Source organism: Ovis aries, chromosome 20 (genome assembly GCF_016772045.2).
Source record: "Ovis aries strain OAR_USU_Benz2616 breed Rambouillet chromosome 20, ARS-UI_Ramb_v3.0, whole genome shotgun sequence".
Lineage (NCBI taxonomy): Eukaryota > Metazoa > Chordata > Mammalia > Artiodactyla > Bovidae > Ovis > Ovis aries.
In genome coordinates this window covers 8,943,841-8,971,252 of record NC_056073.1, presented here as the reverse complement: position 1 = coordinate 8,971,252, position 27,412 = coordinate 8,943,841, and the positions used below count along the sequence as shown (strand labels likewise).

The window sequence follows — 27,412 nt, the reverse complement described above, 5'->3', positions numbered from 1 at the left end:
GCAAATTTGGAAAACTCAGCAGTGGCCACAGGACTGGAAAAGGTCAGTTTTCATTCCAATCCCAAAGAAAGGCAATGCCAAAGAATGCTCAAACTACCACACAATTACACTCATCTCACACGCTAGTAAAGTAACGCTCAAAATTCTCCAAGCCAGGCTTCAGCAATACATGAACCGCGAACTTCCAGATATTCAAGCTGGTTTTAGAAAAGGCAGAGGAACCAGAGATCAAATTGGCAACATCCGCTGGATCATCAAAAAAGCAAGAGAGTTCCAGAAAAACATCTATTTCTGCTTTATTAACTATGCCAAAGCCTTTGACTGTGTGGATCACAATAAACTGTGGAAAATTCTGAAAGAGATGGGAATACCAGACCACCTGAGCTGCCTCTTGAGAAACCTATATGCAGGTCAGGAAGCAACAGTTAGAACTGGACATGGAACAACAGACTGGTTCCAAATAGGAAAAGGAGTATGTCAAGGCTGTATATTGTCACCCTGCTTATTTAACTTACATGCTAAGTGCTAAGTCACTTTAGTCGTGTCCGACTCTATGCGACCCCATAGACAGCAGCCCACCAGGCTCCCCCATCCCCGAAATTCTCCAGGCAAGAACAATGGAGTGGGTTGCCATTTCCTTCTCCAATGCATGAGAGTGAAAAGTGAAAGTGCAGTCGCTCAGTCGTGTCCGACTCAGCAACCTCATGGACTGCAGCCTACCAGGCTCCTCTGTCCATGGGATTTTCCAGGCAAGAGTGCTGGAGTGGGGTGCCATTGCCTTCTCCGATATGCAGAGTACATCATGAGAAACGCTGGGCTGGAAGAAGCACAAGCTGGAATCAAGATTGCCGGGAGAAATATCAGTAACCTCAGATATGCAGATGACACCACCCTTATGGCAGAAAGTGAAGAAAAACTAAAGAGCTTCTTGATGAAAGTGAAAGAGGAGAGTGAAAAAGCTGGCTTAAAGCTCAACATTCAGAAAACGAAGATCATGGCATTCAGCCCATCACCAAATGCAAATAGATGGGGAAACAGTGGAAACAGTGGCTGATTTTAGTTTTGGGGGCTCCAAAATCACTGCAGATGGTGACTGCAGCCATGAAATTAAAAGATGCTTACTCCTTGGAATGAAAGTTATGACCAACCTAGACAGCATATTCAAAAGCAGAGACATTACTCTGCCAACAAAGGTCCATCTAGTCAAGGCTATGGTTTTTCCAACAGTCATGTATGACTGTGAGAGTTGGACTATAAAGAAAGCTGAACGCCAAAAAATTGATGCTTTTGAACTGCAGTGTTGGAGAAGACTCTTGAGAGTCCCTTGGACTGCAAGGAGATCCAACCAGTCCATCCTAAAGGAGATCAATCCTGAGTGTTCACTGGAAGGACTGATGTTGAAGCTAAAACTCCAATACTTTGGCAACCTGAGAGAAAGAATTAACTCACTGGGAAAGACCCTGATTTGGGGAAAGACTGAAGGCAGGAGAAGAAGGGGATGACAGAGAATGAGACGGTTGAATGGCATCACCAAATCAATGGACATGAATTTGAATAAGCTCCAAGAGCTGGTGATAGATAGGGAAGCCTGGCGTGCTGCAGTCCATGGCATCGCAAAGAGTCGGATACAACCGAGTGACTGAAATGAACTAATTAACAGAGAACTGGCTATATAAACTATGACGCCCCTATAAAATATACTGAGTATTTTGCAGGTGCAAAAAGGAATAAGAAGCATCTCCTTATATACATCTATGAAGTGATCTCCAGGATATATTTTTAAAAGAAAAAGGCAATGTGGAAAGTGTTTATGGTATGTTAAATTTTGTGTAAAAAATGGAGTAGGGATGATGGAAACATACGTACATATAACATACCTTGTTTTATAGCTTTAACTTTGGAACTGTGTAATTTTACATAGTTTAAAAACTAAATTAAAAACATTTTAAAAATGTAAAACAAACTGATACAAAACTCTTAGAAGATAGCATAAAAGAAAACCTAGATGATACTGGGTGTAGCAATTACATTTTTGATACAACAGCAAAGGCACAATTCATGAAAGAAATAACAGCTACACTGGACTTCATTAGTTTCAAAATCTGCTCTGTGAAAGACAACGTCAAGAGAATAAGACCACTCATAGACTAGAATATATCTGCAAAAAGACACATCTGATAAAAGACTTATCCGAAATATACACAGAACTGTTAAAACTCAACAATAAGAAGACAACCCAATTAAAAAATAGGCCAAAGACCTTCATAGATACCTTACGAAAGACATATAGATGGCAAAGAAGCATATGTCTTATAAGCTCTACATCATATGTTATTAGGGAAATGGAAATTAGAACAACAGTGAGATTCCACTACACACCTATTAGAATGACCAAAATCCAAACTGCTGACACCACCAAATGCGGAGAATTCCATGGACAGAGAAGCCTAGCAAGCTACTGTCCATGGGGTTGCAAAGAGTCAGACACAACCGAGCGACTTTCATTAATTACTAACCGAAATGCTGACAAGGATATGGAACAGCAGGAACTCTCATTCACTGCTAGTAGTAATGTAAAATGGGAAGTCACTTTGGGAAGACAGTTCTGCGGTTTCTTCCAAAACTGAACATACTCTTACCATATGATCCAGTAATCACGCTCCTTTATATACACTCAAAGGAATTTAAAAGTTAAAGTCCACACATGGACATTTATAGCAGCTTTATTCATAACTGCCAAAATTATGGAAACAAACAGCCAAGATGCTTTAACTATTAAATGGATAAACTGTGGTACATCCAGACAATGAAACATTTTTCAGCACTAAAAAGAAATGAGCCACAGAGTCATAAAAAGACATGGAGGAAACTTAAATGCATATTATTGAGTGAAAGAAGGCAATCTAAAGAGATGAAATCATCATGGAAAAGGAAAAACTATGGCATAGTGAAGAGACCAGTGGTTGGCAGGGGTTGGGGCAGGGAGAAGGATGACTAAGTGGAGCACAGAGGATTTTTAGGGCAGCGAAAATACACTGTATGATACTGTAACAGTGAATGTATGTCATTATACACTTGTCCAAACCTATAGAATGTCCCACCAAGGGTGAGCCTCAATGTAAAGTATGAAGTTTGTGTGATTATGATGAGTCAGTGTAAGTTCATCTATCATAATAAATATACCACTCTGGGTGGCGGATGTCAATAATGGGGGAGGCTCTGCGTGTGTTGAGAGCAGGGGGTATTCGGGAAATCTCCGTTCCTTCCTCTTAGTGCTACTGTTCACGCCTAAAACTGCTCTAAAAAATCTGTCCTAAAAAAATGAACTCCTCTGTATGGCAAGCTGGTACCCAGCCATACAAAGAACGTCACGCTATTGCTTCTGTTTTATATTCTGGGTTTTCGGCTGCGAGGCAGGAGGGGCCTTAGCTCCCCCACCAGGGGCCACACCCACACCCCGTGCGCTGAAGCAGCACCAGACAAGCCCCTCAGGTCATTTTAAAGCACGGCGTTTGACTACGTATCTCTAATAGAATATATCATACGGCTAAAGCAAATACATGGGAATTCCCTGGTGATCCAGTGGTTAGGATTCTGCACTCTTAATGCTGAAGGCCTGAGTTCGATCCCTGGTTGGGGAACTGAGATCCCATAAGCCGTGCAGTGTGGCCAAAAATAAAAAAACACGTATACACACACACAAAAGGCTACTGCATTCAGTAGTCTTACTGGTAGTTATATTAGTCTTTGTTATTTTTGAAACTATTAAGAAGTGAATTATTTATTACAAAATGTTGTTAGGAACCAAAATTTAGCATATGAACAAAAATGCAAACATTTCTGGTTCAAGATGGCAGAGTAGAAGGACATGTGCTCACCTCCTCTTATGAGGGCCCCAAATCACAGCCAACTGTTGAGTAACCATCAACAGGACACTGGAAACTACCAAAAAGATACCCCACATTCAAAGACAAGAAGCCACAGTGAGATGGCAGGAGGGGCACAATCATGATGAGATCAAATCCCATACCCTCTGGGTGGATGACCCACAAACTGGAGAACAATAACACCAAAGAAGTTCTCAACCCCATGTCGGGCTTCCCAGCCAATTCCCAGCCAAAGGGACCGCCAATTCCCAGATTCCCCAGGGAATCTGCCTTGAAGGCCAGTAGGATTGGATTACAAGACTTCCACAAGACTGGGGAAACAAGAGACTCCAGTTTAAGAGGGCACAAACGAAATTTTCCGGCATACCAAGACTCAGAGGAAAGGAGCTAGTGTCGGAGGGTCTCCTGTGGAGGAGGTGTGGGTCAGGAGGGGCTCACCACAGGGAAGGGGGCACCCAGCCTGGAAGGTACTCCTTGGGGTATACCCTCTTGGAGGTCGCCAGCACCCAACCATAGACCTAGAGAGTTGGGTCGCCTTAGGCCAAAAAAATACCAGGGAGGGAGCATAATCCCACCCACCAGCAGATAACTGGGTTAAAGCTTTACTGAGCAAGGCCCTGCTCACCAGAGTAAGACCCAGTTTCTCCCACCACCAATCCCTCCCCCAAGGAAGCTTACACAAGCCTCTTAGCCTCCTCTATCAGAAGCCAGACAGAAGCAAGAAGAACCACAGTCCCAAAGCGACTAAAACAAAAACCACATTACAGAAACTTAACCACCATGAAAAAGCAGAAAGTTATGTCCCAAATGAAAGGATAAGATAAAACCCCAGAAAAACAATTCAATGACGTGAAGATAGGCAACCTTCCAGAAAAAGAATTCAGAAAAATGATAGTGAAGATCATTCAAGATCTCAGAAAAAGAATGGAGGCAAAGATTGAGAATATGCAAGAAATGTTTACCAAAGACTCAGAAGAACTAAAGAACAAACAGAGATGAATAATACACTAGAAGGAATCCATAGCAGAATAACTGGGACAGAAGAATGGATAGGGCTTCCCTGATAGCTCAGTTGGTAAAGAATCCACCTTCAATGCAGGAGATCCCAGTTCGATTCCTGGGTCGGGAAGATCTGCTGGAGAAGGGACAGGCTACCCACCCCAGTATTCTTGGGCTTCCCCTTATGGCTCAGCTGGTAAAGAATCTGCCCGCAATGCAGGAGACCTGGGTTCGATCCCTGGGTTGGGAAGATCCCCTGGAGAAAGGAAAGGCTACCCACTCTAGTTTTCTGGCCTGGAGAATTCCATGGACTGTAAAGTCCATGGGGTCACAAAGAGTTGGACACGACTGAGTGATTTTAACTTCAACTTTCAAGAACGGATAAATGACCTGGGGGACAGAATGGCAAAAGTCACTGCTACAGAACAGAATATAGAAAAAAGAATGAGAAGAAATGAAGACAGCCTAAGAGACCTCTGCGACAACAATAAACACACTAACATTTGCATTGTAGGGGTCCCAGAAGGAGAAGAGAGAAAGGACCTGAGAAAATATTTGAAGAGATAACAGCTGAAAACTTCCCTAACATGGGAAAGGAAATAGTCAACCAAGTCCAGGAAGCACAGACAGCCTCAGGCAGGGTAAACCTAAGAAGGAACACATTGAGACACATAATAATCAAACTTACAAAAATTAAAGACAGAGCTGTGCTTAGTCACTCAGTTGTGTCCAACTCTTTGCTACCCCATGGACTGTAGCTCATGAGGCTCCTCTGACCCAGGGGATTCTCTAGGCAACAATACTGGAGGGGGTTGTCATGCCCTCCTCCAGGGGATCTTCCCAACCCAGGGATCGAACACTGGTCTCCCGCATTGCAGGCGGATTCTTTACATCTGAGCCACCAGGGAAGCCCTAAAAAATATAAAAAGCAACGAGGGAAAAGGAAGGGAACTCCCACCAGGGTTCAAGCTGATTTCTCAGCAGAAACTCTACAAGCAAGAGAATGGCAGGATATATTAAAAGTGATGAAAGGGAAGAACCTAAACCAAGAATACTTTATGAAGCAAGAATCTCTTTCAGATTTGATGGAGAAATCAAAAGCTTTCCAGACAAGCAAAAGTTAAGAGAATTTAGCACCACCAAACCAGCTTTACAACAAATGCTAAAGGAACTTCTCCAGGCAGGAAACAAGAGAAAATAAACCCAAAACAATTAAGAAAATGGTAATAGGATCATATATATGGATAATTACCTTAAATGTAAATTGATTAAATGCCCTAATCAAAAGACATAGACAAGGTGAGCAGATGAAAACAGGTGGATGCATACATTTTCACTTATCACATCACTCTGCCTGACCCCCCCCCCAAATTGTATGTAATTATTTTATAGTTAATCATGTTGCCATTATGGCTTGCAATTGTAATTGTCTTTTATTTTTTGTCTGGCTCTTGATTATGAAAATTGATAAACATCTTTCACTACTGCGATTACTCACAATGCCATTGTATCATGATTGGTCAACAGAAAAATAATAGAATTCTATATCACTAAAACTACCATTTAATAGAAGATCCTGGAATACTTTTTAAAATTCATACGCATACCAGAATTATCTTGGAATTTTTTGAAAACTACAAATGTCCAGGTATTGCTTTTTTTTCCCACCAGAGTTCCAGATATGTTTCTAAGGAGCAGCCACGTTTAAAAACAACTGGACTATATGAAGAACTTTTACTTTTATCTAGTTTGTTTCACTTTTTCTATTTCATATTCAGTACTCCCATTTCATTTAGTTTGTTTTCCAATTTCTTCATCTCTTTCTTTTTAATATTCTTTCTCAAGCCTTTATCAAGCATAGCAGAAAAGTTCTTATATACTTTTATATACATAATATGTATAACATATATATTTTAGAAAAACTTGTAAATTTGTGCCTAACTAAAAAATTTAAGACATTTTGATTCCACTTGTTTGACTTAGTATGAATAGAATGCTATTTTTCTCATCTAAAAAATAGATATGCAACAAGAAACAAAGGTTACTGTGTAGCCCAGGGAACTATAGTCAATATCTTATAATAACTTATAATGGAAAATAATTTCAAAACCCATATATGTGTATATGTGTAACTGAATCACTCACAAAAAATAATTCTACTGTTTGAAATTTAGCAATGTTTCTCTTTTTGCCAGCTCTTCTAAATGTCCTATGGACATCTAATAATGAAATATGAGATATAAATTTTAAATATATTTATATAGGATATAGAAATAATATAAACTAATATAAATAGAAATCTATTATATTTAAATTATTAATGACATCATTCAAGATGTTCCTATCCTTATTTTTTATGTACTTGATAAAATATTCTCAGAAAAATGTTAACATGTCTCACTATGATTATATATTTTTTCTTTCCCTTATATTTCTTCTGATTCTTTGTTTCTTTGTTGTTAGGTGTCTAATGGTTTATGATGTCTATCTTCTTTGTCATTAAAAATATTCATCTTTGTTTCACTTAAAAATAAATTAATTTTTTAAATGCAAAAATAGAAGATAGACATTAGACACCTAACAACAAAGAAACAAAGCAAAAATCAGAAAAATGCAAAGAGTAAATCTAAAAAGTTACTCAAAATCCTCTTTTCTCAATTTGAGAAATTCAAGATATTATTATGAATTATTTATCTTTCTTAAAAAATACTTTTTCCCTAGAACTGAAAAGGCTTTAAAGCAGTGACGACCCAATGAATACAATTCTGCCCAGACTATTGTCTCTAACTAAATATTCATAACATTTCTTACTAAAATGAATCAGGTTCCTTGGAGAAATATCTGATTCTAGATCTGAGGTAAGGATAAAAGAGAAGAGAATAAGAGAAGCCTGATTTGTTCTGTAGAAAAACAGAAAGATTACTGGGATCTTGTCCAAAGGACACAGGTGATATTGAAAGGCTCTCACTGGCCACAGATGGGGACAGATGACCATCAGAAAGAATCATGACTGGAATGGTGTTGCGCAAAGGCATTGTGTACTTGACAGTACACAACAAACGCATCTTATAAGAAAACATAGACATAGCATGTAAAAAATGAACAAGCACATAAAAAATGAACAATGAATGTAAAATAGTAAATCAACCAGGAAATGTTCAACAGTTTGTTAAAAAGTTAAATCCTCACCTACCATTCCATCCAACTATTCCGTTCCTAGGCATTTAGCCAAGAGAGAGAAAAGCACACGACCTCACAGCAACTTGTATATGAGTTTTTATAGCAGCATTATTTGCAATAGCCAAAAACTGGAAATAAAATGAACATTAACAAGTGAATAGATAACAAGTTGTGATCTACTTACACATGGAATGCTACTCAATAATTAAAAGAATGAACTGGGCTTCCCTGGTGGCTCAGTGGTAAGGAATCTGCCTGCCAGTGCAGGAGACAAGGGTTTGATCCCCTATCCGGGAAGATCCCACATGCCGCAGAGCACAGCAATAAAGCCCCAGCACGGCCATGTATACTAAATAAATAAACTAAATAGAATAAATAAAAGGAATGAACTATCAACAAACTCAACAGCATGGATAAATCTCAAAATAATTATACTGAATAAAAGAAGCCACTAAAAACTAGTACATACTTCATGATTTCACTTAGAAAACATTATAGAAAATGGAAACCAATCTATACTGACAGAAAGTCATTGCCTGGGGATGGAAGGGGAAAGAGCAGGGAGATCAACAATAGGTTTGAGGGAATGGATATGCTATTATCTTGACCGTGCTGATGGTTGCATGTACATATACATACATCCAAACTTACCAAATTGTAGACTTTATATAGGTACAGTCTATTCTCCCTCAATTACACCTTAATAACAATGTAAAACATAAATGGATTCGAGATGATAAACCGCCTTCACTCTTCCCCACCCAAAAGAAATCTCTTCAGAGATTATTAGGGTGTCAACTCATAAATCTTAAATTTGCTAAATAAAGGTAAAGAATTCCGTATTTATCCTTATATTCCTGTACAAACTGTATTTCAAAGTAATCAAATATTAATAGTTAGTGAAAGAAAGTTCTCTGTAAAGTTTTCTCTACAGAAAATCACAACTAATAAATGCAACAGGAACAAAGAGCTATAAAATGTCTATTTTCCATCTTATATTGAAATAATAGATCTACAGACAACTATCATCAATGGTTCCTAAACCACGAGGTGAGAGGTAGATGAGGAACTTTTCACAATTGACAAGTCAGGCCAACATCATCTGAATCCACTGGTTAACCTTAACCAAAGGAATATTATGCACCTCCCATTATTTACAGTCGGAAATACATGGTACCATTCATGAAGTATTCTTACCAATGAACAAATGAATCAAATCAAGTCTTTAACTACCAAATTAAACATCTTAAATAATACCTCGAGGATCCAATCAGCCAAAGCACAAAATATGGGAAATTCTTTAGCAGAAATAATCCAGTTTCTACAAAGAATAAATTACATATAAAAAAGTGTGGGATTGGGGATTGTTTAAAATTACAGAGCTTTATTTTTTAAGGTTTTTCTTCTTTTTTAAAAAAATGCTCTTTGTTTGGGGTTTTTTGGCTGTGCTGGGTCTCTGCTGCTGTGCGTGGACTTGCTCTAGCTGCAGTGAGCAGGAGCTACTCTCTAGTTGCACTGCACAGGCTTCTCATTGCTGTGGCTCCTATTATTGCACAGCAAGGGCTCCAGGCTCATGGGCTTCAGGAGTCATGGTGCACAGGCTAAGTTGCCCCATGTCATGTGAAATCTTCCTGGACCAGGAATCAAACCTGTGTCCACTGCATTGGCAGGTAGAGTCTTAACCACCAGACCACCAGGGAAACCCTTAAAGAGCTTTCAAAAGCAATATTCCCAAATATAAGGTATGGAGCTCTTTGCAGCCAAACTGAACTGTCAAAAAAAATATTTTAGGGACAACTCAGGAAAATTAAATATGAAATAAGTGTTAGATGATATTAAGGAATCCCTATGAATTCTATTAATTGTGGTAATAGTATTGTGGAGTCTTTTTCTTTCTTCTCAATCTTTGTTAATATACAGATGGAATCCTATGGTATCTGGGATTTGCTTTCAAGTATTGCAGTGTGTGCATACACACACACTCACAGAGCGGCAGAAGAAAGGTAGAAAAAGAACAGTAAATTGTTGATAATTGTAAAAGTTAGATCTTGGGTGGATGGGGGCTCATTACACTATTCTCTCATTATACTATTTAGTGTATGTCTGAAAATTTCCATAATGAAAAGTTTCTAATTTTTAATTAAAAGGTGATCTGGATCCATTGACACTTGGAAATAATAGGACCCAAAGCAACTAACCTCTGTCCTGAAGCGAGGGCAATGGGAGACTGTCCATTGGGCGGCCGAGGCTCCTCACAGGTCTTCATCTCCACCTCTACCTTATCCAGACACTGAAATAAAAGCCATGGAGACCTAAGCATCTGCACGAAGCCCCACACAGCACAGGCTGTCTTATCCATCTCTGAGCTCCAGCACCCAGCTGAGTGCTGTGTCCACGGTGGACCAACAATGAATGTTACTCAAATGAATGAACGAACAAAGTAAAATATAAAGAGAGGCCTCATCTTCCCCATTCCATTTCTATTAATAGCAGAACTCCATGACAAGCATGGGATTAGCTCACAGAAATGAAAACATAAGTCCAAGTTATAGAGATATTACTATTCCTGGGGATTCCAGTCCTTGGGAGATATATATATATATGTATGTATGTATGTATGTATGTATGTATCAGTTTCCCAAGGCCTTTTAGCTGAGAATCACCCAACAGTCAACATGAATAAATTTCTAATAATTCCTCCAACAGAAATCCAAAGGAAATGTAAAGATAGAAGCTGGACAGCAAAACTTGTTATAAAAAATAAAATTCAAAGCAAAACCAACTCAGGACTTGTGTCTCAGAGCTACTTGCCCTACTGCACAGCAGTTCTAGAAAAAACACAGACAACAGTCACCCCATCTCACATAGGAGCTCACAAGCCAGATGGAAGCACCCACACTCCCAGAAGGGACAGCCTATCAAACTCCTCCCCATCTTCTCTCAGCTCCTTTACAACCTTACCCCCACCTCCCCCATTTGATCACTTGCAATCAAGAAAGGCCATTACCAAGCAAATTGGGTGTGTCTTCAACTTTGTCCACTGGATCTGAAAGAGGAAAGCAAAGACTCAGGGCTATGGGAGGTACCCCTCATGAGGGCAGGCCTGCTGGCCAAAGAGAGCAGCAGCCTTCTGCCCGCATTCTCACCCGGATCGAGGCCCTGTTGCAGTAGACCCGAGTGATGGCTAGCCAGGTGGGGAGCTCCAGCACATTCTGCAGAACCTCTTCATCCAGCTCCAGATTGGTCAGCTGACCCTCCCCTTTCAGGGTGCTCAGATTGATTTTGTCCGGGGAAAGATTTTTAGTGAACCTGAAAAAAGTGATGGTAAGCAGCTATTATTTCCATGGAAATCTGCAAATGAGCATTATAACCAAATAACACGTCTCGATATGGAGAAATGAGAAAGTTAAAGAACAAATGTGGACTAACAACCACACTATCTCCAGACAGTGAACTCAAGAACCTACGATAACAATTCTGGAGAAACTGTTATAGCCTTTGATATAATTCCCATACAAAACCAGAACAACCACATAGCAGCTTAACAGCTCATGGTTTAGTTGATAAGTTGTGTATGACTCTTCTTACAACCCCATGGACTGCAGCCTGCCAGGCTCCTCTGTCCATAGAACTTCCCAGGCTAGAATACTGGAGTGGGTTGCCATTTCCTTCTCCAGGGGATCTTCCTAACCCAGGGATCAAACCTGGACCTCCGTGATTGCAGGCATTCTTTACCAACTGAGCCACCAGGGAAGCCCTTGAATAACATTAAAAACAAAACTATAAGATAAAGCATCCTCATAAACCCCCATATACAAGCAGGAGGGGAAAACCATTAACAGCCATAAGACACAAGTGCTCTAAGTAGTTGTGCAGATCATCAAAGAGGAAAACAACAGGGTACCAAAGAAATCAGAGAACAGAAGGACCCCAGGATGACCAAGTACTCAGCGAAGAGCAATGTGGACCAATTGGAGAAAAGCAATGGAAGCTGGAGGGGTTTGGGCAAAAGGCCCAAATGAGCCGAAGCAATCTAACCCTATAAACTCATGGAAGTCACCAAGGCTCCTTCCTAAGATGGATCCCCACACTGAGAAAAACTTCCGGGAGAGGAATCCAAACTAAGCAAGACAGAAATGAAGAAAACAGATAGTCCAAATAAAAGTTGGGCAGGGGGTCAGTGGGTTGGGGGGGTAACAGACCAGGAGGTATCAGAAAGCAAGTCATTATATTTTTAAACTCTATTTGAAACAACAGAAGAGGGAATTCTATGAGGTTAGGATATAAAACAGTAACAGATTACTTACTGGCTTGTTAAGTAGGGTAAAGAAAACTCCAGATCCTTACATATACCTTTACTGATGTGAAAAAAGAACACAACCATTTACGGCCTTGCCAAAGGGACTGAACCTGAATGTCATCACACCACTGGGTCCTGTTGCTCATTTGCAGGAAATACAAAGGAAAACTGCTGAACTGTACCCTAAGTGTGCAATCAGCAGAATCCAGGCCATGGGAAACTCTATACGTCAAGGGGCCTGCTGCTGCTGCTGCTGCTGCTGCTAAGTCGCTTCAGTAGTGTCCAACTCTGTGTGATCCCATGGACTGCAGCCTACCAGGCTCCTCCGTCCACAGGATTTTCCAGGCAAGAGCACTGGAGTGGGTTGCCATTTCCTTCTCCAATGCATGAAAGTGAAAAGTGAAAGTGAAGCCGCTCAGTCATGTCCAACTCTTCACAACCCCAGGGACTGCAGCCTACCAGGCTCCTCCGTCCATGGGATTTTCCAGGCAAGAGCACTGGAGTGGGGTGCCATCACCTCCTCCATCAAGGGGCCTGGACATAAACAATTCACACAGGCCTGTCCTCTCACTGTCTCACAGTGAATCCCTTCACCTCCTGCCGATGACACCAATTGTATTGCCTATCCTGTTCCTGATGCCAAATGTCTTGCTGTTCACACTGTTCGCTGAACCCAGTGCAGGCAAGGCACAAGCTAAGAGGCTGGAAGAAGACTCAAGGGGCTGTAGGAACTGCAGGCACGTTTATTCTCTCCTGACTGGCATGGCAGCCATAATGCAGCCTCTCTCCTGGCTGACGCAGCAGCAGTAGCAGCAGCCACAACATAACCATAGCGTAGCCATAACCTAACTTCATATAGCGTTTAACTACGATGCCGCTCCGATGCAGAAGCAATGCAGCGGCAGCCAGGGCCTTCCTGGCGGGGCTCAGTACAGGCTACCGCATCAAGCAGCCCGCGACCAAGCAAGTACCTCGTGACCTGCATGCGCAGTGCCTAAGTGGCCTCAGCTGTCACACAGCCCTGCGGAGTCACTGTTTGCAGCACATGGGGTGAGAGGCGTGAGAGCGTGGGGCCAGAGAGCCTGGCCAGCGCCATCCTGCCCCACACACGCTGTCTCCAGCCCTCGCGCCTATGCTCTCGCCACCCACTCCTCTTCCTGGAGCACCTTCACCATGATTTGCCATTGAAGACTCAACTCTGACTTCTCACTGAGACCTTCTTTCCTTAACTGCTTCAAAGTTAAACTTCACGTTAAACTCGTACCTTCTACATCCCTGGAATCTGTAACACACATTTAGGTCATCATCAGAGAGGGTCTTGAGTGTTCTCTCATTTTCTCATATGTAACCACTGCTATGCAGTTACCTATTAAGCCCTGTGAGGTCAGGGCTGAGTGTTAGCCACCCCTCCTGATAACATGGTTACCTGACAGAAGACCAGGGTTCCTGGATACCTTGTAGCCAACTGCCCTGCTGACTGACTGCTCCCAGCTCCCTTCTCTCATCTGTTGGCTGGATCAACTTCAGGCCAGGTCCTCCCAGCATAAGCCCTGCATGACCAACTGTCTGACGAATCTCACCTGCGTAAGTTCTCACTGCTGTTGCCTCTCCCAGTCACTCTTTTCTCGCCAATAATGAATTCCACTTCTCCCTCCATCTGTAACTATACTTAGCCCTTGCACATATTAGATGCTAATAGTTGAATTTATAGAGTTACATGTTGTATACCAACTTTTTTTCCCACACACATCCTTTCCGTTCTATTAAGCTGTGTTTCAGTGTTTTTAGTTTCCCTTGAACCCTAAAATCATGACTGGCAAGAGTTTTATCTCTACACTTTTGTTTCATGGTGACTAACATGGTACTATGTAAAAGGGCTCTGTAACAGTTTTTTAAATGATAGTAAAAAAAATTAGAAGTTTAAAAACACACAGTACTGTATGATATTAAGAGACACATAGAAATGCACTCGCATGACAACAAATTATGGAAAGTGCTTGCCTGGGACATGGGGAGGGGTCCACAGGAAGTGTCGCCTGTACGGTCAGAGCTTATTTCTCAAGTTGGGAGGTAACTGCATAGCTCCTCACTATATTACTGTTTATACCTTTCTGTATGGCAAATATTTTACAATAAATCTACCTAAGATTTCTAGCAGTGACCTACTGTATATATATACTGTTGGGAGAGCTACTCCTCCATGGGTCTCTCACATTCCTGCATGTCTTGTTGGGTAAGAAAAACACAAAACCCATGACCCTGCCCACTCCTCACCCAAGCCCCTTCTCAGGGCTGTGTTAGGAGAGAGCAGCTTTGAGGGATGATGCGATGTTCCTCTCCAGTACAAAGGACGGGCTTGCTTACTATGTACTACGAAAGCAATGTATTCCCCAAACTCAGGGCCCCACTGCCATAGCGCACGCACAGGCATCCAGCTGGGCCCGTTCATACCACTCCTGTGGCACCTGCGGGGCACAAGGGGAGCCAGCGCAAGCCTACGTTTACACTGCTTGCAGGGCCGTGACCAATAAAGTCCTTTCTCTCTGGCCCAGAAGTCTTGTGCTTGGCCAGCAACCACAGGCCGGGTGGGCTATTAGCATCTAAACAGGGGGAAATAAAATCCTAGCCCTTTACACACACTTTTACTGACTTTAATTCGTAAAAAAAAATTAATCAACAGTTACTGAGTATGAATCTATATTATTCTCTGAACTAAAAAAATAAGTTTTCTATTATGACTCTTGTTCTCTGAAAACTAACTTGCCACAGAGGGAAAGAGAATTCCTCTTTTCCTATAAAGCATGGCCACCTACGAGGAAACAGGACTGGGTGTGAAAGAGAAAAAGAGAACAATTCAAAGTACTTTCACTACGTAAAACAACTGAAAGTAAAGGAAGACACAGCACAACCCCCCGAGGAACCAAGAGGAAACAGTCTTGAAAGTTGGAAAGAAAAGCAGAAAACAGAACTCAACATTATTTACATAGAATCGCTAGGTACCAGGTGGCTTTCTTTTTCAAGCCCCTTTTGTATTTAAATAAGATATTACAATTATTTCCTTCCAGCACCCTTCCTTTACTCTTAAGTATTCAGCGAAGCCACCTCAGCTTAAAATGGGGGTGGGGCACCCTTCAGAAGAAGCTAATTCTTGAAGACATAAAATTAACTTTGAGGGCTGTATGTCTCCTCTCTCTTCTGCACAGACTCTGATAAGACCCCACCTCCCCACCTCACCTAAGAATCATGGTAGGAGCGAGACAGGGTAAGGATCCTTTTAATATACAGGAGCCGGGAGGAAAGGCTAAGAATCACTAAGATAAGCTAATTTTGCATCTGATAAAAAGCTATTTTCAAGAAAAGTGACAGAAACTTTTTCAAGTATGTTTCTCTCTGAAAAGAGGAACATACTTCAAATAAAACGAAACAAACACAGACAAGAATAAGTTATACTGCTTATTAGCACTGACATTCTCAGAGTGCCTATACTAAACAGGTACCATGTATCTATGCAAAACCTAATCTTATTTGTGTGCTCAGCTGCTCAGTCATGTTTGACTCTTTGTGACTCCCTGACTGTAGCCTGCTAGGCTCCTGTGTCCACGGAATTTCCCAGGCAAGAACACTGGAGTGGGTTGCCATTTCCTACTGCCGAGGTTCTTCCCGAGCCAGGGATCAAATCCATGTCTCTGGTGCTTCTGCATTGGTAAGCAGATTCTTTATCACCAAAACACCTGGGAAGCTCAACATTATCTACAGCTCTATAAAAAATAAACATAATTTTTCATGTTTTTCAAGCCTTAAAACATTTTTTTAAGTACATTTTACTTTGTACCAAGCACTCTGAAAAGGAACATTATCTCAATTAATCTTCCCAATACCCCATATGAAATATGCATCATTATCCCCATTTTAAAGAAAAAGAACATAAGGTTCAGATATAAAGTCATTTGCCCAAGGTGAACAGGGCAGGAAGAGGCAGAGCATGAACCCAGCTCTACTCACTGGACTCTCTTCTACTAACATCTTCGCTTAGTAACATATTCCTTCAAAACACATCTGGCACAGAATAAATTTATAAGCTATCTCAGAAATGGTAAGAAGACATCCTTTCCCTGTTTACAAACTACCATGGCTGTTTAGCTGCTTAACCTGTATAAGAAGAAAAAAAATTTTTTGTGGGGGGAGAAGCGGATAAAGTTACAGTGTACCTCCATCAAAGACCTTTCTGCACTTCACCCACTCAATCAGATTAATAAAACCTTTCTTGAGTATGCCCAGAGCTAAGTCACCAGCATTCTAGCAGTAACGCCCAATCTCTACCAAGACACTGACAAGGGACCACAGAGGTTACTGTGCTATCAGCTCTGTGATCAAACATGCAAGTAAGTCAGTAAGCATCAAAAACTGAACAAACAAAACGACCCAGAGTTCTTTAGTTATGCTCTAAGGACTGCTGACAGTACAGGCAGGTTTGCTGGACCACCAGGGGCTGTTCTCCCGTAATAGTGATAATGATATACATTTGTTTCGTTTTTTATCAATCAACTTTTAGGAGACAACAAAAAAACAGATATTACCTAACTGCTTCTCAAAAATGCAGTAAGAATTTCTCAACTGATTTTGCCTGTATTTTATCATAATAACAAAGAATAGCTAAAAAGATGATCCATGGGTCCAGTCATTGTCAGGGAGGTTTGTGGAGGTCTGCTCAACCAAGGAAACCGCTGACCTGAAATCTAATCTCAAACAATCCAACAATCTCTGGCACAAATTTCATTCAGTATTGTGCTCCTTATCCACAATGATATCACTGAGTCCAAAGGTGGCTGAAAAGGCTAATGGAAGCCTGCTATTTATTGCACTCCAAGAATGTGGGAAAACATTTTCTGGCCATCTGTTACTGTTACAAAGCATAGAGGCTAAGATGAAATCAAGATGGAAAAACAGACTTGGGTCAAGTTTCATTTCTCCCAGAGCACTGCAATTTGCTGAAGAGACAGCAGACAAAGGCATCCCAGACATCTCTATGAAAATAGACCACAATGTTGGGAAGTGACAATTCTTAGATTTGGAGAGTCGCAGAATTTCATAGCTAGAAAGGCATCTTAAATACTCTCAGTCCAAGCCTATAATTTGCAAGTGGAAAAAAAAAAAAAACAAAACCTGCAGTATCTATTTAAAATGTACTGTTTTTAAGTATATTCACATAGATGCAAAACCATAGCCTTAATCAAGTTTAGAACATTTTCACTACCCCCAAGGAAAAACAAAAACAAAAACCCACGCTGCAGCTATCATTCCTAATCTCCCCTTGCCTCCCAAAGCTAGACAACTGTCCTTCTATTTGCTGTCTCTATAAATTTGCCTACTCTGGACACTTAATAAAAAGGGAATCGTAAAATATGTGGTCTCTGTGACTAGCTTCTTTCACTCCGTGTATTGTTTTCAAAGTTCATCCATGTTGTAACATGAATCAGCACTTTGTCCTTTTTTTTTTAATATAGCCAAGAATATTCCATTGTATGAATATATCACATTTTGCTTCCCCATTATCAGTTGATAGACATGTGGGTTATTTCCACTTATGGAATACTATGAATAATGCTACTATGAAAATGCAAGTACAAGTTTTTGTGTGGACTTAACAACTTTATTTCTTTTATATATACACTTAGGAGAATTGCTGGTTCAAATGGTAACTGTTTTACTTTTTAAGTAACTGCTACATTGTTTTTCAAAGTGGCTTTTCAATTCTGCAATCCCACCAGCAGTATCTGAGAGTTCTAACTTCCCCACATCCTCATCATCACTTATTGTCATCTTTTTTTTGTTATCGCCATCCTAGTAGCCATTGTGGTTCTGATTTCCACTTCCCTGATGGTCTCATGATGTTGAATATCTTTCTGTGTGTATGTGGCCATTGGAGTATCTTAAAGAAATATCTATTTAGACACTTTGCCCATTTTGAACTTGGTTACTTGTTCTTTTATTTAGTTGTCAGCCATTATTTCTTCAAAGAAAACTTGTCTTGTGTTAGTTATCTACTACAGCGTAATAAACCACTCTTAGTGTTATAAAACAGAAAGCATTTTATTAAGTTCACATATTCTGCACACTAGAAATCTATTCATGAAATAACTGGGATTGCTTTTCTCTGATTCATGCATCAGAAAAACCAGGGAGCTCCTGGACTCCAAGTACCTATATTTTAATATTGTTCCATAGTCACCAAGGCTCTGTTTTTGTTTTTCAATCTTTTCTGTTCTTCAGAGTAGATAATTTCTATTCCTCTATTTTCAAGTTCACTGACCATTTCTTTAGCCATCTCCAACCTGCTGCTGAGAATCAACTTTTCATTTCAGATACTGTACTTTTAAGTTCTAGATTTTATATTTTTGTTTATATATATATGTATATATATAATCCATTTCTCTGGGGAGAGTCTCCATTTGTTCATTACTACCAAGTTTGCTTTAAAGTCCTTATGTGGTGATTTCAACATCTGAGTCATCCTGGGATAATTTCTATTGACTGCCATTCTCTGGACAATGAGTCACAGAGCCATTCAGTTATCGTATACTAGACATTATGGAGATTCTGGATTCTGCCAATTTCCCTCCGAAGAATTTTGTTTTGTTGGGCAATCAACTCGGGCTAGATTCATACTCCAAACTCTGTCCTTTCTGTAGTGGATGAAGCTGAATTTCAGCTCAATTGTTTCAGCCTTCAACCATCGCCTTTTCCAAGCTCCATGGAGTCTCCCCCCATGCATGTCAAGGATTAAAGCAGATTTTAGGGCTTCTCCTTCTTTGTTCCCTTCTTTCTAAGATGCATCCTTTCATTTTCCTGTCTCTCTTATAGCCCTGAATTCTACCCTCTGACTCCCCAGGTAAGACTATGACTGAAGACTTTTGCTTGAGTGGGTGCTAACCATCACCCATCACAGTGTCCTCAGGCAAAAAAGCTATAGAAATGAGAATCTTACCTAGTATGATCCATATCTTTCAAGTCTTCTGTCAGTTTCTGCCTCATTTTATCACTCTTCAAGGTCTTCGAGTAGTTGCTTTTCATATACTACCTTGAGTTCATAATTGTTACAAGAGGGAGGCTTTGGTTGATATAAGATACTCCTATATTGTTAGAAATAGCTTTTCTGCTAGCTCTCATTATGTTCTCCCCAAGAGGCAACCATGATGTGAGTCACCAAAAATACATATGACTGGACGTGCACAAACACACCCTCTCAGAGCAGGGCAGTAAAGAGCAATAGATAAGTTATCTTCTTGGTCTGCTGGTGAAGTGCTTGTCATAAAATTGTAAAGCAATATAAAAAATGTACAAGGAAAAAATAACAGTTTCCACTATACAGAAGTAATTATATATGTATATAGACAGTAGCTGGGCTTTCTTAGAGACTAAACAACAATAGATAGTAGTTATATATGCAGACAGACAATTACTATATATATATATATATATATATATCCTACTAAAATTGCTTCTTTCTTCAGTGAATGCCTTGGGCATTTTATAACGTCAGATTTTTTTAATTTTTTTTTTAATAATTAGAGAGTAAACCTATAAACAATACCTCTGTATAGATACACTACAATTTATTTAATAAAATCCCTACTGATTTATATTCATTTCATTAAATAGCCTTTTTCACTTGTTTGATTCCTTCTGTAGGATGAATTCATAGATGTGAAACTGCAGAGTCTACATTTTGACAGATATTGCCAAATTTCCTATCACAGACATGATACTGATTCACACTCTCAACAATTATAACCAATAGTTCAAATCTCCCCATACCAAGGGTAGCTTGGTCATTTGAAGCACTCCTATTTACCCTAATCCCCATCTCAGAATTTTGGACATTCTAGAGAGGCTCTCCTTCCTTAATTCCTAACAACAGTCCTGATGAACATTCTAATTCCCTCCTCTAAGCCTGAAGCCTTGCTAGTCTTGTTTAGCTGAAACACTAATAACTGGATCTGGTTTGATCCACTTTTCTTCTAGAGTTGAATATTTGTAAATTGGCCTGCTGGGGCTTCCCTAGTGTCTCAGACTGTAAGGAATCTGCCGGCAATTCAGAAAACCTGGGTTCGACTCCTGGGTTGGGAAGACACCCTGGAGAAGGGAATGGTAACCCCCTTCAGTATTCTTGCCTGGAGAATCCCATGGAGAGACGCGTCTAGTGGGCTTCAGTCCATGGGGTCACAAGAGTTGGATCCGACTGAGTGACTAACACAACAACAAACTGGCCCACTAGCAAAGTAAGACACGTTACCTATTGATTCCTCATCTAACTGCATGTTAACATATTTGACCACCACCTAGAATATGGCTGCAGTTTCTTATTCATCATCTTTTCTACATACCTTTTTTTAGGCCATGTTATGTGCATGCAGGATCACAGTTCCCCGGTAAGGGATCAAACTCACACCACCTGCATTGAAAGCATGCAGTCTTAACCACTGGACCATCATGGAAGCCCCAACATACTCTAACTGATCATTCTAGAATTAGGACTGAGATGGGGGATCTTCATCAGCTGTAGTTCAGAGATAGTGCCCTCTGCCCTCTCAATTAATTCTTCAACCACTCAGTCCCCATAGAGACTGGGTCCCAGGTTCTTTACCCTACACTGGTCTTAAAGATATTACACCTCATGACTAATGTTAGAAACATTTGTCATCCTAATATATTCCCCTTAATTTCCTTTACTTCCATGTCATGACAATTTTCAAACTTAAATCAAGAGTAGGAATTAATGAATATTGTATTTCTAATTTCAAAACCTACACAGGCTCTTGGTTTCATCAAAGTGAAAGTGTACTTGCTAATGATCAGAAAAGGAAGGCCTATTCCACTAACGGGCATTGTTGGTTATTCACTATTGAATGAGAACAGATATTTCTTTGTGGTAAAGCCTTAAACAGCTATTTAGAGAAGTATAGCAGGCAGATTATCTAAGTTTTAAAAACTGCCCAAGGAGAAACTAAGGAAAAAGGAAAATCATACCATACACTGAGGGTGTCCTTACTTTTTAAGCACAACTGGCCCTAATTTTGACCAAAATATATGCTTATTTTAACAGGCATAGACGGCTCAAAGTGATTTCTTTCACATCTGATGGTGGAAGGAAAGCCCTGTCAAAACCTTTGAGTCGTTTCCCCTACAGAGATCATTTAATAAACAAACACCTAAGATAGCTTCCCAGGTGGGGCGAATGGTAAAGAATCCGCCTGCCAATGCAGGAGATACAAGAGACGTGGGTTCAATCCCGGGGTCGGGAAGATCCCCTGGAGTAGGAAATGGAAGCTCACTGTAGTAGTCTTGCTTGGAAAATCCCACGGATGGAGGAGCCTGTTGGGCTACAGTCCAGGAGCCACAGAGTCGGACACGACTGAGTGCACGCGCACACACACACGTCACCACACCTAAGACAGCAGCACAGTCAACTAAGGGTTGGCAGGTTCAAGCCAAATAAAGTAACTGGAAGACACAATGAAGAGTTTAAAATACAAGCGAGGGTCTCTAGGGAGGACTATGAGCTCCTCAAGAGCTGGAACTGTATCACTTAGATCTCTGTCTAACTCAAAGCCCAGGATAAGGATGTTCAATTAAGGTCTACTGATATTAACAAGAAGCAAATAAATGACAATTGCCAAATAAGTGACATGAACTAAGGGGTATATCCAACAATCTAGCCATATTCTCTCACACATTGCAAATCAACTCTATGTCTGATTATCCAAACATGTTAAACCAGGTTTAAGAGTGTCATCTGTAAACACAAAAATAAATATAAGCTGTGAAGCTGAGGTTAGAAGGTACACACTTCCCATCTGCAATAATTAATAAGTGCCAGGTTTTTTAAAAGGAGAGAGGGAAAGAGATTAAGTATGTTCTGAAAGCTCTAAAAGCTGTTGTAATAAAAATATGGTATCAGAAAATAAAAAAGAAGATATTTCTCTGAGAACAAAAATCATTTTTAAAGTAAGAGCTAACATTTAATTTCTTACTCTATTCCAGGCACTGTCCTAAGCACTATCTTATACATTTTTAATTAATTTCTCTCAATGACCTCATGACATAAAAGACAGCCACTGTCTCCAATTTATACATGAGGAAACCTAAGTGTGGAAAGGTTAAATAATTTGTCCACGGTCACAGAGCTAGTGAGCTAGGATTCAAGATCAAGCAGTCTGGCTCAAAAACTTGCAGTCTTGCCTACACTAAACCATCTCTGTGACTTTAAACAAAGTCAAGAGTTAGAGAAGTTTGGAGAAGAGAAACTCTAAGTCCCTCAGACCCAGGTCAACAGCAACAGAGAACACGATGAGCCCTGTCCAGATGCTCTGGCGTAGATTTCCGGCCTCTACGACCTAGCCAGTATCCTCCCAGCTGTATTCCTTTAACCCACACTGCACAATGCAGAGCCACAGGTAGTCTCCTGAAACCACCTGTTGCTTCTCAGCCTCTGCCTGGCATCACCCTTCTGCCCCTGACTGACTGTGCCCTGCTGGCTCCACGGATACTTCTGAAGGCTTTACTGGGTCCAGTGTTCACAGGCCTATTTGTCTGTATAGGCAGGGAAGTCTCTGAGCAGGAATCTTGTCTCATTTGTCTCTGAGTTCCTGGTGCTTGGCATACAATGCAGGTGATCAAAAAGCTTCTGGAAAGAATTAATGAATAAATGGTTTCAGAATTAGAGTCCTCAAAGACAGCCCAGGGTCTGGGGCTAGCAGAAGGGGAGACCAGGCTCCATATCTGAATGGCTGAGGCTCCACCTGCAGCTGAATAGCCAACTCTCCTGCAACAAACCTTCCTCACAGAGGCACAGGAACCTCTCTTGAGGGTTCCGAGGACCTAGGAGCCACAGCCAGCTCCACCTGCAAGCAAGGGATATCCTTCAATACACTGCCAGGCCTCTCCTTTCATATCAACCTCTGTCGAGACATTTCCTCAAATGAAATGAGCTCCTGAAACACTGCAGCCCCTTCCTTCACACAGGTTGGAAAAAAAAAAAAAGAGAGAGAGAGAGACTGAGAAGAAAGAAAGAGAAAGAAAGAAAAACACATTTCTCTTAGAAAAGGGAAACATATATTTTCAGCTCTGCCTGGGAAAGCACTCTACCAGATGGCAGGAGGAAGTTCAGCTAGAATGAACCGAGCCATCCCTAGTTGGAATGTCCACTTTTCAGAACACCTCGACTTTCAAATGACTCATAAACCGCTGCCAGACCCCTGCCCCATCCTCACTGCCATGGCAATTAGAAACCAGTTTCGGAAAATAAAAAACACACTTGGAGCTTCCAGAGTGTCTGCGGACTGAGGGGCTATGGAAGTGAGAGTGGCTTAGGGCAGCTGACCCTGTAGGGCATACCGTGAACTGGCGGTGAGCTAACCAGAATAGCATTCCTGCTCCCAAATATGTTCTCTATTCCTCCCCCAGACTTAGCTGAAATCATATATCCTAAAGAACAGGGAATTTAAGGGGAGAGGAAGGGGAGCAGAAAATACAGGCCTGGGGGTAGCAGGGTAAGGGAGCAGAGGCCTGAGGGGAGAATCGGGGCAGTGGGTGCGTGACAGAGGGGCCTCGGGAGGGGGGGAAGAGACATAAAGGAGAGCAGAGAGGGTGGATCGAGAGCACACCAGCTGTTTCAGATTCTGGCCTAAGTTGGTGGTTTTCAGCCCTGATAGACTCAACTCTACAAGTGGTCTTGCCAAGAGTGACAACCTTCTCTAAAATAATGTTCAAAATAATCTTTCCCAAGCGTAGTTGCAGTCCTAGAACTTTCACTGTGGTTTAAAGCTGTGCAGGGAATTCCCTGGTGGTCCCTTCCTTCCACTGGTTAGGTCAGGACTCCATGCTTCCTTCCACTACAGAGGTCATGGATTTAACTTTTGATGATGGAGGAACTAAGTTCCCACAAACTGCATGGAGCAGCCAAAAAAAAAAAAATTATGCAGTACTTTGTGTTTACATGTAAGTAGGTTCATATAATCTAAACAAGCAATTCACCTCTGTAAGCATCTAACAAACATTCAGAAGTCAAAAAGGACAAAGGACAAGGAGTTCCCTGGTTGCCTAGTGGTTAGAATCCTGGGCTTTCACTGCTGTGGCCGGGGTTCAATCCCTGGTCAGGGAACTGAGATCGAGTAAACCATTTGTTGTGGCCAAAAATACATAAATAAATTTAAAAAAGACAAAGGATAATCCTTCTTTGTATGAAACGATTCACCATACTGCATGACATCAGCATCTCCAGCCCACTCATTGGATGCTGGTCATATCCCTCAATCAGAACTGGAAAAAATGGCCTTAGGCCCTGCTGAGAAACAGTGATCTCAATGATCTAAAAGATCTTACTCCAAACTTTTTCTTCTCCTTCTTCTCTCCTCCCCCTTCACATGGTTCCCAAACAACCAAGACCCAGATGTCCATCTAGTGAGCTTATATTATAATCAACATACTATGGCTTTTATGGGATGAGAACCTATTCAACAGTTATAACACTATTTCTACTACTGAACCACAAACTCCACAAATTTCAAACTTAGAAATAAATTTTGAGAATATAACACTTCCATAAGTCAGAGACTTAAATACACTGACCTCTCACCATCAAAGTTCTCATTCTTTAAATGATGGGTTGACATCTAAGCTATTTATCTCCAAGGCACTACAAAGACTCAGTATCCATGTAAAAGGATCATTGCTGTCGGCAAATAAAACAACATCAATCCAACACATCATTTATGATACATCTAGTCTTTATTTTACGGCAAGAAGGTACAAACTACCTATCCTTTACCTAGACTGCTAATGTATATTATTTTTACACTTTAGTTTTTCCCTTTACTATAGATATTGATTGATTGATTCCACTGCTTGTACATATCGGGAAATGTTCCTTAGCTTCCATAATCAGTACCAGCGGCGCTTTCTTCATCACACACAGATAAAGGCCCCTCAGTGATACTGGGTGAACTGTATTCCCTGTCACCTGCTCCCCTACCCTCACCCTGCCCCAGTCTGAGGTTTCCGGAGTTACAACCACGCATTCGCACTCGACATACCTTCTCCTGCACCCACTTCACACACGCAAAACATCCTCAGACCCTCTGGTTTTCAAAGCAGTCAAGGGTCATAATCCCTGCCACAAGAAGGTCACACCCAAGTAATCATCGAGAATTAAGCTGCCCCAAAAAAAAGAACTTTTTTTTCCCCTTCAGTGATTCATGTCATACTTACAGATTATTTTCCAACCAGGTTTTATATTAGGTGCAGATAATTAAATGGCCTCTATTTTTTTTTTCACTCTGAAAATATCATATATAATTGTGCTATATTCTTAAACTCCAGATAAGTAAATCCTCTAAGGACCCAACCCAGTATATACATATCAGGTGTTTCACCTATTCTGAGGCCCAAGTTTACCTTGTAGTATGCCTCGGTAAGAAAAAAATGTCACACAGGACCAGCCCTAGTTTTCTTCTCTGCTTAAGCAATGATGCAGAGCATTCATCTCTACTTCTCTGCATTAAAATGTCAAGAAACATAATTCTTACATGTCGAAAGAATTATTCATTTGGATGACCTCTCTCGAACAACTTTAATAAGTAGTAGTCGTCACTGTTGACTGAATTCTTTTTCAGTACCAGGCACTTTTATACATGGTTTCCAATCCTCAAGACAAGTATGCGTTATTATCCCCTATTTAACAGACAAGGAAACCGAAGCTTCAAGAAACTAAAAGACTTGCTGAACACCAGCTTACAAGTAGCAGAGTCAGACTGCACGGCCACCTTTCAGAATTCAAAGTGCTGGTTCTTTCCACTGCAATAACATGCTGCTCAAAGCAGCTGATTTCATTATTTGTGAACCATACGTTCAGCTTTTTATGTCAGATACATATGACCACATTGCTTCGAAACCTGTATTGCTTATAAACACTGCTTTTTTTTAAGACACAAGACAACCACTTTAGGGTAAAAGAAAATCACCCTTGGAAAGGTATAAAGATCCTAAGACAAAAACTATTAAATTCAAATTTTAGTTTCTTTTTTAATTTTTATTTATTTACTTTTAGTTTCTTTAGTAAAGATAAAAATCTATGCCAGGGCTTTCACTGCTGGGGCCTGAGTTTAACAGCTGGTCGGGGACCTGAGATCCCACAAGCCACGTGGCACATCTTTAAAAAAACAAAAGCCATGTCAGCGGGGTACTAAACTTACAGATCAGAAAGAAATTATTTAATATCCGGGGTAGTCTGAACGCCAAATATTTAACAAAAACTCAAACACCTAAAGAACAATCCCTCCTTTCTCTTAAGGTAAATGACTATTACTTTGACAGGGAGCAAAGCATCACATCCATTCCAAGTAAGAAATGTTATGGGTTAATGGTTACAAATTACCCTAATTATTTCCACTGAACCTGTCCAATTGGAACATTTTTTCAAAAAGTTCTTATGTTTCCAAGGTTCTGACATTTGCTTGTGACTAAAATTCACAAACAAACCAGAATTTGAAAATTAAACAAAGGCAAAAATAAAGGGGCCATCTGGTTTATCACAGATGAAGTAAAAATATTTCAAAACACACCCACCAGAATGGCTAAAATGAAAAAGATAAAAAATACAAAGTGTTATCAAGGATGGAGAACAACCAGAATTCTTATACACTTTCAGGGGAAGCGCAAACTGTATAGCCAGTTAGGGAAACTGTTTAGCAATATCTATTAAAATTTAACATACACATATCCCGTCACCCAGAAATTCCACTCTTAGGTATATCCACAACAGACACACTTATTCACCAAAGGATATGTACTAGACTCTTCCTAATAGCACTATTCAGCACAGCTCTGAACTGAGAAACTATACAAATATCCATCAACAGAAAAATGTACAAATAAATTTAAGTATATTAATAGAATAATAGCAATAAAAACAGAAAATCTACAAATTGAAACAACAGAGATTAACCTCACAAAAACAATGTTGAGCTAAAGAAGCCAGGCATGAAAGTAT

The 27,412-nt window shown here is 40.5% G+C and overlaps 1 protein-coding gene across 3 annotated transcripts in view; it reads right to left on the bottom strand.

Annotated features, from left to right (window-relative positions):
* BLTP3A (bridge-like lipid transfer protein family member 3A) overlaps positions 1–27,412 on the bottom strand; it is a 72,968-nt gene that overhangs the window by 40,763 nt on the left and 4,793 nt on the right. For 2 of the 3 annotated variants that reach the window (XM_042237558.2, XM_027959114.3), the window contains exons 2-4: positions 11,213–11,375; positions 11,074–11,112; positions 10,265–10,356 (exon numbers count right to left, since the gene is read on the bottom strand). In XM_042237558.2, the coding sequence (XP_042093492.1) occupies positions 10,265–10,356; positions 11,074–11,112; positions 11,213–11,375 (294 nt within the window). Of the gene's footprint in view, positions 1–10,264; positions 10,357–11,073; positions 11,140–11,212; positions 11,376–27,412 lie in introns of those variants that run through there. The other variant, XM_042237559.1, reaches the window with a different exon arrangement.